Source organism: Myotis lucifugus, unplaced genomic scaffold (genome assembly GCF_000147115.1).
Source record: "Myotis lucifugus unplaced genomic scaffold, Myoluc2.0 scaffold_48, whole genome shotgun sequence".
Taxonomy (NCBI): Eukaryota; Metazoa; Chordata; class Mammalia; order Chiroptera; family Vespertilionidae; genus Myotis; species Myotis lucifugus.
Window position 1 is genome coordinate 7,419,120 of NW_005871096.1, and position 12,777 is coordinate 7,431,896.

Consider the following 12,777-nt stretch of genomic DNA (forward strand, 5'->3'; position numbering starts at 1 on the left):
GCCATGTTTTGTTATGGGATTACATATACATTTGTTAGCCACCTAAGAACATAGAGGGTTTGGGGTTTTTTTCCCAAATTGTAGTCCCAACAAGTTAAATCAACTTTTCACCAGAAAAACCCACCAGATTTTGTATATTGAGTTTTGAGTGATGATGGTTTTCAATTTTAAAAGTAAGAAAAGGGCCCAGATAGTACAGACTTTGGTCATTACCCAAAATTTCAAAATAGTTTGTGATTCAAATATTTGTCTGAAGATAAATGATTTCTAATATGGTGACCTTCGTCTCAAATTCCAATGGATCCTCTCTCACATGGCCATAAGAGAATTTTTTTTTTGTCTCGACCAATCTTTGAAACCATAGAGATAAGACTGATGTTTAATAATTATAGTTTCAGAAGTACAGCTTATTCTATGTTGGTTAAAGTTTTATGATCCTTTTCTTAAAAAAAAAAAAAAGAGAGATGGAAGGTATAAGAGAGGACAAGAGAACAATTATAACAGAAAGAGAAGAGGAATTGATGAGTGGTTTTGATGTGGGTAGCTTTCTAGATTTGGTGGTAGGATGTTGAGAGAGACAGCAGTCTGATGGTGTTCAATTCCTTGTAAACTAGGAGGTAAGGTGACTCCTGAGCTTTTGGCCTGGGTGACTTTACGAATGGTTGTGTCATTAGCCAGATAGGGAATATATACTTCTCTCCCTCCACTCAAACAAGCCCATTAATTATAGGCGTGATTGCTTAAGAGCTGTTTTAATGTCATGTCCAAATAAGAGAATTTCATTGCGGTGCCCTCTCTCTCATCTCTCTTGTGATCTATTAGCCCCTTGGGAAATAACGCGTGTTAAAGTAGATTGTGTTAGACTTGTCAATGACAGATAAAATTGTGGCTTTAGGAAATAAAACAACTTCCAATTACTCATGTTGATGACATATAGAGATAGTGAATAATTGAAAGAGCGAGAAACCAACCAGCTGTAAGTTTTAAACTTTTTTTTTTTTGCTAGTAACTGCTAGAACCGGAATAGGAAATCATAAGTAAATTTAATGAATTAATTTCACATTTTCCCCTTGTCCTTGTCTACCTTTGATTAAAGTGATAAAATATATTAATGTTCCTTAAAGGCAAGGAGGAGAAAGAACCCTCTGAACTGGAACAGTTCATAAATTGATAATCATGCACTGAATAGAGTCACTATTTAGATATATATTGTAATCTTCACGGTCATTTTCTCTATATGCAGAGCATGAATGCCTTTAGACAGAAAAATACTGCAATAATATTTTCCACATACAGAGCATTTTTGCTCTAAAAAGCTCTAAACAGAAGGTGTTCCAGATGGCGTCGCTTTAATGGGAATTCTTTGTATACTTTAAACATTATTATTTTGGAAAAATAAAGCTTTCTTGATTACACTTAGGGGTTTCTGGCATGCTCTTTGATGCTGTTACCAGGACTGGGTCCTGTGCTTCTCTGTTACGCCTCAATCAGAATTGCTGTATGAAAAAAAAAAATCATGTTTCTGAATATCTATTGTTTTTCAGTGACTGTTCTAGATCACAAGGTCAGAAGGCATTTTCCTGGACAGTAGGTTATATATTCACTTTAAGTTCAGTATTTAGTAGATTACAACATCCTTTTCTTAAAATTTAAAAATTATTTCTGCACTTTAGTCCATACTTCTGCATATCCCTTTCTGATAAATAAGCTCCTATGTTCACCATCTTCACATTTCATAACTGTATAACCATTTGTCAAACACACCTATAATTAAGCTTTTACTGAAAGGTTGTTGGTTGCAATAAATACAGTAAACATGAATGAGTAACTCATCTGTGTTATCAGAAATAGAAAAGACTGGTGTGTTTTCACTTCGGTTTGCTGTTTTTTTAATCCTCACCTGAGGTTATTTTTTTCATTTCTTTTCAAAGAGAATGAAAGGGAGGCGGGAGAGATGGAGAGAGAGAAACATCCCTGTGAGAGAGACACATGGACTGGTTGCCTCCCGCATACATGGGGAGTGGGAGGGTGGCAGGTGCTGGTAGCAAACTGCAACCCAGGTACATGCCCTTGACTGGGAAGTGAGACACTCTAACCATGGAGCACAACGACCAGGGCGTGTGTGTGTGTGTGTGTGTGTGTGTGTGTATGTGTGTGTGTGTGTGTGTTTTAAGATTCCTTGGTTGACCTATAGTAGAGCATAAAGCACTTAATGGTTCCAAAGCCTGACTGCATTCACTTTTATTTGCAAATTCCAGACATAAAGTATTACTTGGGGAAAACACATTATATCTATATGTTCCGAATTATGAAACAGACTACTTTTCTCAATTCAGGAGATTAACAACTTAAGTTTAAGGCTCTTATTTCATATCAACTTACTCCATGTGATGTTTTTCCCTCCTTGAGTTGTGTTTTCTGGAAGCTATGTTAGCAATACTCCAGAGGGTGAATTATCCTAAAGTGGTTTCTAAATTGTGCATGTAATTGCAAATTAAACAGTAGCCGATTGCCCACAATATCAGCTTGACTGCTTTTATAACTTTCTGATGATTTAATTCAAAGAGATGCTTTAATTTGAATGTTGCCAAGGTAAACAAGAGATTCTCTTTTCTTACCACCCCCCACAGGTTTTGCAAAAAGGAAGACTATTCAAATTTACATTATGAAGTGATTTTCTTTTTGTTTTGTTAAAGGGAATACAGGACTATCAAAAGGTGCATTTTAAAGTATATATTTGCTTGAAAATTTATTTCAATCAATTCAAAGCCCCTTCTATATACTAAAATGTAAGCATACAAATATGAGATACGTGAAAAACAAAAGGATGAGCCTTCTGGGCTCCATGCTCATCTGCATATTTTCCGGGTGAAATTCCAGAAGGCAGCTCCCATGGGTGTGCTGTGGGTTGAACAATCCCAGAGCATAGGCAGTGTTGGGGTATGTGTAGAGATCCCTTCCATCCATGCTAGACAGCCCTCATTAAACACAGAGGGCATTAGTAAAGACCCCAGAAAAGTAACTCTATAGTGTAAAGGCCAAGCCAGCCTCAGAGTAAAGGCTGCTCTATTTCTACCCGACTAAGCTTTAGACCTCTGAAGGATCAGCTGCTCTACACGTAATGCAGTGCCCAGGGTCAAACAGGCACAGGATGTTCTCACAGGCACATCCTGTGTTCTAAAGGAAGACAACACAATCCTGACACTCCAGTTAACATTCCTAATGTCTGGCATATCATTAAAATTACTAGCGATGTGAAAAAGCTGCAAATCAGTTGGTAGGAATTGACCTAGAAATGAGAAAGGTAATGGAATTAGCAAATACTCTAAGCAGTGATTTTTACATATTATATATTACAAATATTTTCAAAGATGTAAAGGAAAATATAAACAGTAGCAAGAAACAATATGGGTAACTAAAAAATGAACAAATAGAATTTATAAAGCCAAAGAATAGGGTATCTGAAAAAATTTCACTAGATTGCCTTGACATAAGAGTGGACTCTGTAAGATTAATAAACATGAAGGCATGACAATAGAAATGATCAAATTTAAGCACAGAGACATAAGATTAAAATTACCAGAGCCTCAGTGGCCTGTGGGATAATAACAAGCAGTCTCAGTATAATTGGAATCCGAAAATGAGAGAAGAGAAAGATGGCTAAAAAAAATCTTTGCAGAAATGTGACCAAACATTTTCTGAATTTGATGAAAACTCTAAACCCACATGTACTAAAATCATCATATCTCAAGCATGATAAAGCAGACCACATCAAGACACATCGTAATCAAATTCCAGAAAACCCGTGTTAGGAAAAAAAGTCCCAGAGGAAAATACACATCAGACATAGGACAAAAGATGAGACTGTCTTGTTAGAAACAGTGTAAACCAGAAGGTAGTGTAATGAAATCCTTTAAATTGCTGGCACAAAAAAAGGGAAAGAAAAAGAATACAAAAACAAAAACAACACCTCAAAACCAGCAGCTGTTAACCTAAAATACTCCATTCAGCAAAAATATCTCTCAGAAATGAAAGGAAAAGAAAGTATTTGTGGACCAAATAAATGCTGTTATACTAGAAGATTCGGTGCTTTTATTTTTTTAAACGCTTAGGATATTATCTGTTCAGTCATGTTTGTGGAGTCTGTTATTCGCTTTTTAGAATTTTTTATACAAATTTATTGATTCTGTTATTTGTGAAGATACTTCTGATTCTTGTCAGTAGACTAGGCTCAAATACGATAGCCTACACTTTGTGGTTATTATATTGCAATTTTGAGAAGATTGTTTTTATTCGTCCTGGCACTTGGTTTCTGGGTCTTGCTGAACTGATTTGATTTATTATAGGATATAGGGATGTTTCTCTGTATGACTTTGAAGTACCCTTTAACATTTATGCTTGGGCAGTGGACAATTAGAATAATTCTCTCTATACCAGTACTTAGAATCCTTCAGAATTACTTTTCAGATGCTGAAGATATAAATGAATGTTTCTTTGAATTCTTATCCGGAAAGGTAGCGTGGTTGTTTGGTGACACTTGGAGTCACAAACTCCACCAGCATTTGTGCTGAAAATACCTTTGATGTTTTGTTCTGTGTGCACAGTGTTTAGAGAAGCATCCGAGAGGAAAGTTGTTGGACTGATGCAGTTAAATGTCAAGCATCCACTGCGCTAGATGATGTATTTAAGGATTCAGTCCTTGACAGGTTGACTCAGGAGTTGTCATTTGTTCTAACCCTCACTAGTTCACAAGGAGACAGCTCAACCTGTCATCATAGGATTTCTTCTTACTACAAAGGAATTTGACGTTTGGAACATTCACTGTTGATGGCAGAATTACAGTGGTACTGTAGGAGGGCCGTTGCATTTTGGATGTTTCACTGCTTGCTGAAATACTCACCCATTGAAGTAGTACTTTGTTTAAAAGCAAACAGTTTTAAATATTTTATGTTAAATTTAGAGCTTAATCATGAGATTAAAACTCAAAAAATAAAGGTAAAATTTTCTCTTTACCTAAACTCCTGAATTTAGCAAGATGTTATGTTAGTTAGGTCAAACAGTGTAGGGGCTTGATTTTTCTCAGGAAGATTAGTTGAGTGATACAATTTCATTTAGATAAATATACCGAGCAATAGGATGCTTTCAAGCTAAAGATAATATAAGGTAAACGAAAAGGCAAAAGCATGTCAGGAATATTAGAGTGGCAGAATTCTTCAAAAAGAAAATTACAAAACCTGGAGGTCAGGTCTGCTATAGTGATGTGGGAAAATAAAAACAATATATAAAGAAAGTGAGAGATGGAGACTGTGGACATTACTAAAGTACCTGTAGTTACTGCCAGTTCAGAAGATGTGGATGTAAGCGTGGTGAAGAGCCAGTAACTTTTGTCTTCTTAGGGGAGCATTTCAAGAAAAGAAACCAAAGGAAAAAAGGCCTTTTATTTTCTGTTTAAATTAAATTCGGGCCCATCTGTTATCAGGGAAGTAAAAGACTACCCTCCCCCTGAAAAAGAACAACAACAACAAACCACAGCAACTCAGAGTTTGTGCAGTTCATGCCTTTCTCTTTGTTTGAATCCAAAGTAGCCCTCTTACAGTTTGAAATGGAGATTAAATCGTTTTACTTTGGTGTAAATATACTTAAATATGTCAGTGAATATACTTAAATAAATCCATTTTTATATCTAGTGTTAGGACTTTAAAACGATTATGTACCTACTAAATGTCAGATGCTCTGCTAATGACGACAGATACTGAAATGCTTTCCTTGGTCGCCTGCGTGTGTTTGGATCTAGTAGCTGAAATATTCTCAGACACGGAGCTGATGGTATAATGCAGGGCAGGGGGGCCTCCTCAGGATAAGAGGGGCACCCGTTACCACTAAGCGTTGGAGGGCTATCAGGGAGAGTTTCAAGGAGGATCACCTGGAGTAAACCTTGGGGAAGATTTGGAGTGGCCCGTCAGAGAGCAGGAAATATTTATTATCAAGATAAGGCAGTGAGATTGTTTAGTGTGCCTTGAGTGTAGGGCAATGGCAAAGTTGAAGGGGAATTATGGGCCAGACCACGAAGGCCTTTTAATCTTGAAAATTCCAGAGCTATAGGCGAACAGTGACCAAGAAGTGACATCATTAGCTTGGCATTTCAGAAAGATCATTCTGGCAACCCCAAGGAGCAGGGGCCAGGAAGGTGGATCACTGGGAAAGGAGTTCCCTGCAGAGGGTTGTATTGGTTCAGGAGTAATAAAGACCTGAAATACGGCTGCATTGGAACAAAGGGGGCAAAGCGAGTGTGTCAGGGAACCGGAACCAACAGCGTTTTGTGACTGAATTCATGTGGCAGTGACAGGTGGGGGCGGGGACTAAATCTACAGTTAATCCTAAGTTTCTGGTGGGATAAATGGAGAATTGTAGCACCAGTTTGTCGTGAGGAGGTAGAATCGATTGAGATGCTTGTGGCACATTCTGGTGAAGGTGTCCAAAAATCGATATCACTTAGTATTACGGTTTATTACTTAGTTCTTAATACACATTTGCCCAGTGCTGAGGCAGGAGCTATTCCCTTCATTGGGCTAGTGATGAACCTGAGGCCCAAAGAAGGTTGACACCTTCTCCCAGGTCACAAAGGAAGTAAGTGCAGAGCTAAAATTTGAGTTCTACAAGTGATTGGATTCCCCACTCAGCTGTTTTAAGCTTTTAAATATATATATATTTATATATTTTAAATATATAAATATATATATTGATTTCAAAGAGGGAGAGGGAGAGAGAGATAGAAACATCAATGATGAGAAAGAATCATGGATTGGCTGCCTCCTGCACGCCCTCTACTGGGGATCAAGCCCACAACACCAGCATGTGCCGTGACTGGGAATCAAACCCTGACCTCTTGGTTCATACGTCAACGCTCAACCACTGAGCAACACCAGCCAGGCTGTTTTAAGCTTTTGCTTTTTTGATTACGTAGAGATCTGGTTTGTAAGACAAAATTATAGCCTGGAGATAGGGACTTGGGAGTTAACCAGTTTACATACGGGGATTGAAACCACTGCCCCAGGAGAGGCCTTGGAGTTCATGTGAGTTCACCGAGGTTACAGCTTCATTCTCAAAAGGAGTAGGTGGGCTTGGAAAAGAAACTGACCAAAAAGATAGGAGGAACAGCCAGAAAGAATTGTGCTACAAAGCCAAATTGGGTGGACTTTTTTTCCCCCCTCTCTTTTGTTTTTATAAAGAAATGAAATCATAAACAGTTCTAAAATCTTGAAAAATACAGCCACATATACCCAATAGAAGTCACTAGTGATGCTTACCAGAACAGTTTCAGTTCATTTATTCAGAAAGAGAATGACAGGGGCTGGGGAATGAAAGGAGGTGAGATCACAAATCCAGAGAACTGCCTCCCCTCTGTGCAGGAAAAAGAGGCATTTGGGGTGAGAGATGGAGGGTTTTTCTTCTCATGGGTGAGCCAAGATCACCTGTGTATGGATTTAAAGGATCATCTGTCTAGATGTAAGAATTTTTTTAAGCAAAACTATAATGTGAAATGCTCTTTAAACTTCACAGAACATTGTACATCCACGGGCACACCAAGTTGGATTTCACAGTCTGGCATGCTGCAATTGAGAAAGCAGCAGGTACAGATGGAAATGCTTTGCAGGATCAGCAGCTCAGCCAAAACGATGTTCCCATCATCGTGAACAGCTGTATAGCATTTGTTACGCAGTATGGTACGTATCACTGTGTTTTCATTCAACCCCCAGACTCATGGTATCACTCTTACAGTTTTTAAATAGTACCCATTGGACTGAATGAGAGCCTTTTATATGTGTTAAGTATATCAGTGAAAATATAAATGTAGTCCCTGTTCAGTTAAATGCCATTCCTTTGCCCAGTAAAACGCATTCAAATGATATAACATACTTTAACTATTTTCTGCTTCCTTTACGTGCATAGACATTTAAATAACATATTGAAAGAATATATGTTGTGAAATGTATATTAAAAATAGGTTAAAGGCTGTTTTTCAGATGTTACAAGCCCACGGTGAAACCTAGGGGAATGCAGTGTGCTGCCTTGGCATGTTTTTAGAAGTGGTGAATGCTGGGACAGTATGGGAAAGAATTTTTTAGCAGGCATACAAGTGTGTATGTATTTATTTTAGTTACCGTACTATTGGTCACATGGATATTGATTGTAACAGTTTTGACTTAATTATAACATTTTCTTTGAATAGTGTACAAGTTAAAAAAAAAACCCAAACAGCTCGATACCTACATGGTTCAGTTTTATTGATGTGCTAAGGTAGTATTTTTAGATATGCCCAAAGAATATAAGTATACCTTTATTCTTCATGTTCAATTTCAAATTACTATGTATTCTTCAAAGTCCTTCTTTCTGTTACATATTTCCTTAATACTGTAGAAGATAGAAAAGTCTTAACTACTTTTTTAATATAAAAATATTTCTACTTTTAATTTGCAGATAAATGCCATTGAGTTACATTGTAAAGGTAGAAAAGGGTAAAATGATTGATCTGGTATTTCGGAAGGTGTAGTAACTTTATTTGTTCTCCTAAAATTAGAAATGCGTTTGGGAGTTTTTAATTTGAAAGAGATTATCTCAGTGAGAGAGCTGCAGTGAAACACTGTGTTACTGGTTCCTTATGTCTTCACTGGGTGTCTGTTGTGTGCCAGCCGCTGACCTTGGTCCTGGAAATGCAACCATAGGAGTAGGAAGTTAAAGACAAATCCATGAATCATGTGTTTCTGCATGAGAACTGACAATAAATTGATATGTACCAAAATACCAGAAATAACAAAAAGAAGAAAAGAATTTCTGAAAATTTGTAACATGTGTATATTAATCTACTTTCTTCTAAGAAGAGCACTATCTTACGTGGTTTAACTTATTTCATATGTAATCCAAGAACAGTTATCATTAATATTCAGATTTGTTGTGTGTTTAAATTATATGTCTAATGTGACTATGTATTTAATCACTTTATGTGGGCATTACTGTGAAGTTTCTTCCCATGGTAATATGTGTATGTATCTTATCAGCTGTAATCATCTGTTTAGTTGGAAATGGGGGAGAAAGGCGGTCATCATCTTCATTTTATTCGTTGTTCAGTATTAGTGCACTTGCATTCTGCAGGTGTGAATGAATTGCACACGTTATGTTTTGTCATGAGCATAACCTCACTGGGAATTTTTACATCGTGTTAGTTTCATAATGGCACAGAGTCTCTCGTAAGCTGACAAATGATTAAAATAACTCGACTACCTCCAGTGAATACAATTTCATGTTTCTCTAGGGAAATCAGAAGCTACTTTGTGATGTTTGTTTGAGTTTAAAATCATTAAGCATTAGATTGTTTTCAACTAAATTTCATACATTATGTCTACTTTGTAACACTAACACAAGGTACATTAACTTGCATATTACAGTAATAGAACCAGCGAAAGACTCTATTTTTTTAATGTTTTTAATGAGCAGAACATGGGGAAAACCCCAATCTTATTAGAAAATGTCCAGTGATTTTAGGCTGTAGGTGGTCAGCCCAGAGCCTTTTAAGTCACACTTATTTTGAACTTTCTGACTTTTGGGTTAAAATTAAAGGGCCACTTTGTGTGTGTGTGTGTGTGTGTGTGTGTGTGTGTGTGTGTGTGTTCATTGTGTCAATATTTGAACTTGAAAGAGTTCACAGTATAACTTTTAGAATTTTAATTTTTTTAAATGAGTTGCAATAGTTAGTTCTTGGGGGAAATTAATTTATGTAATTCACATTCAGTTAACTTATTTGATTACCAGCTATTAGAAATTCACTTAACTAGGAACACAGTATCTCAGAAACATAGTCATTATTGTTTTTTTTTGTAGAATTTGCTTATTCTTGCATTAAGGGGTTACTTATTGAATACCTGCTGAGTTCTTCTAGGCACTAGGTAACTACTTTCTACAGAAATAAACAGGACTCTTGCCATCTAGGACTTTACAGATGTGTGGATCAGAGACAAACAAGTGGGCAGTTACATCCCAAGTGTATAAACTTCTGTGGCAGAGAGGCTCTGGGGTTGGTACAGGAGTAAACCGCACCCAGAGTAGGGGGGTCATGGAGGGCTGCATGGGTGAGGCGGTGCCTACCCTGAGTCTTAAGAGAAAATAGGAGCTTATTAGAAGGTAGAGGAGGAAACAGTGTGTGCCCATGTGTGGAGTCATGAGGGGCATTGTCTGTTCAGGGAACTCTGTGTAGTTAACTGTGCCCAGAACTTGGTGTGAGAAGAGGGGAAAGATAAAAGAGGCAGAAGGGTAAGGAAAATTCACGTAGGGACTTATATGTTGTAATTAAATCCTCACACTAGCCTTGTTGGCCGTGAGAGGGCATTATGCAGATTTTTAGTCATGTGGTGACACTGGTGGACCTGCATCTTAGATCATACTGGCATTGTCGAGACAGACGGGCTGCACAAGAATACGGGCAGGGAGTTGTAAAAATCTAGTAAGGAACTGAGTGGACAGAATAGCAGCCTGGAGGATGGGAAGAAGGGAGGTCATAATGAAAAATCTGTGTGACATAGTTGTTCATTTGTTTTTGGTTTTCTAAATCTGGAATGTGAGAAAGAAAGGTTCTGAGTTGGAAAGGATTGGGGAGAAGGCGATGCCATATATCAAGATAGAGGAACAAATAAAGAACAGGTAGAGGTTGGGAGGTGAAGTAGTGAATGGAGCTGGGAAATTAATTTCTTTGTTTTGATTGGTCCATATGTGTAAGTATGGTATGTGTGTGTATGTGAGTGTGTGTTACATGTATATGGTATATGTTTCTTAAAATGTATTTGTGTGTGTTTGAGACTTAGAAATTAAAACCTGGGTGAAAAAGTATATGTAAGTGGTTAAAGTAACGAGGTTAGGTAGGTTTACCCAGATAATTCTGTGGGGAGTGGGGAGTGAAGAGCATTGAGTTTGGATTCCGGGAATCACCAGTAAATACTAGAGCAGAAATAAATGGAAAGGTGGAAGAGTAGCCATAGAGGAAGAGCTGGGGAATATGGTATCATTATGCCATGAAGGCCATGAAGTTAACATAATTCTAATGCATTCATTTGGACTGTCAAACACTGCAGGGGATTCTCATTAGATAAAAACCAAATAGCATCTAAAAAATAGGTTGTCATTGATATTCTTGATGAAGATCGTCCTAATAGAGTGGGAATTGGGGCCCTTGATGAATCACTAACTTTGTAAAAAAGAAGACCAAACTCTTCATCTAGAACAGTGGTTCTCAACCTGTGGGTCGCGACCATTGGAAAACACATATAGCATATCAGATATTTACATTACGATTCATAACAGTAGCAAAATTACAGTTATGAAGTAGCAACAAAAATAATTTTATGGTTGGGGGTCACCACAACATGAGGAACTGTATTAAAGGGTCGCGGCATTAGGAAGGTTGAGAACCACTGATCTAGAAGAAGGTGAAGGTGGGAACAGGCAGACATTAATATGCAAATTAATGGGCAGAGGATTGAGGAAATTTATAAGGGGGAGCCTCACTTTTGTCAGTGGAACTGGAGGCAAGTTTATATCCCAGGGACTAAGCGAAGATAGAGCACTGGCTATAAAGGAACAATTTAAAAAGATACTATGAACAGCTGGGCAAAGGGCTGACCAGAGTCTTGTTAAAAAGCCAAGGATGGACTATTTCATCAGGTTTACCCTGTAAATACTAAAATTAGGGGGACAAGCCTTCCCCCCCTCAGACATGTTTATATCAACTCAGGTAACGATTTCTTCTTGCTCATCATCCCAGCACAAACATATGTTCAAATTTTTAAGGTATCAAAGTGGATTTTGATTTTAGACTTTTTTCCATATAATCTTTTTTCCTTTTAAACAAAGGTTTAGGGTGCAAATATATCTATCAAAACAGTGGTGATCCTTTGCACGTAAGTGAACTCCTGGAGAGTTTCAAAAAAGATGCCAGAAGCTTTAAATTGAGGGCTGGAAAGCATCAGCTTCAAGACGTGACGGGCGTGCTGAAAAGGTTTCTGTCCGACATCGACGATGCGCTTCTCACTAAGGAGCTCTATCCATACTGGATCTCTGCTTTAGGTAATACACGTCATGTATATAATCATAAAGGCTTGTCTTTTAGCTGGCTAGCTAGGTTTTTAAACTCTTCTTTGATGATCTGAAGTTTTAATTGGAGGCGAAAATGTACATATGACTCAGAAGAAAAATTGTGTAAATATCAGCAGTTGTTTACATTTACCTAAAAAGAAATTTATACTAATAATTGCTAAGTAATGTTTTATATACTTAGTTTTCTGTGGGTTTCTTAGTTCTTACTCTACTTGAAGTTGGGAAGTGTTATAAGCAAGTCCATGTTTGCTATTAATTTCTCATTAAGGTTAAAATGAAAGTTTCAATACAAGGTTGGTTTTCTAAGATTTTATGGCTCTTGTGGCTTTTCTGTGTCATTTATTCTTCCTCTTTGGAGTACATAATGACAGTTTTTTTACTCTATTATTTTCTCTAGATTCTGTTTAATGAAGTTAAAAAGCTTTGCTACAGTGTAAGAGAACCTGTTTAAGAAATTACTCTAGAAAAGTAGTTCATTAAATGACTAATTGGGCCAAAATGATTTCAGTAAATCTGTATTTAAATCGAGTAATTCAAAACAACTCCTTTTATAGGAACATTATAACAATACTTTCAAATATAGTGTCTTTAATCCCATCTTTCTACTAGAACTAATTTTACATTTTATTTTATCGT

General features: G+C 37.2%; 1 protein-coding gene across 1 annotated transcript in view; it reads left to right on the forward strand.

Moving 5' to 3' along the window:
- ARAP2 (ArfGAP with RhoGAP domain, ankyrin repeat and PH domain 2) overlaps positions 1 to 12,141 on the forward strand; it is a gene marked incomplete at its 3' end in the record, with an annotated part of 108,584 nt that extends 96,443 nt beyond the window's left edge. Inside the window, exons 20-21 of the mRNA XM_006088530.3 lie at positions 7,561 to 7,724; positions 11,899 to 12,141. Coding sequence (XP_006088592.1) covers positions 7,561 to 7,724; positions 11,899 to 12,141 — 407 coding nt within the window. The remainder of the gene's footprint in view (positions 1 to 7,560; positions 7,725 to 11,898) is intronic.
- Positions 12,142 to 12,777: the final 636 nt, after the last annotated feature.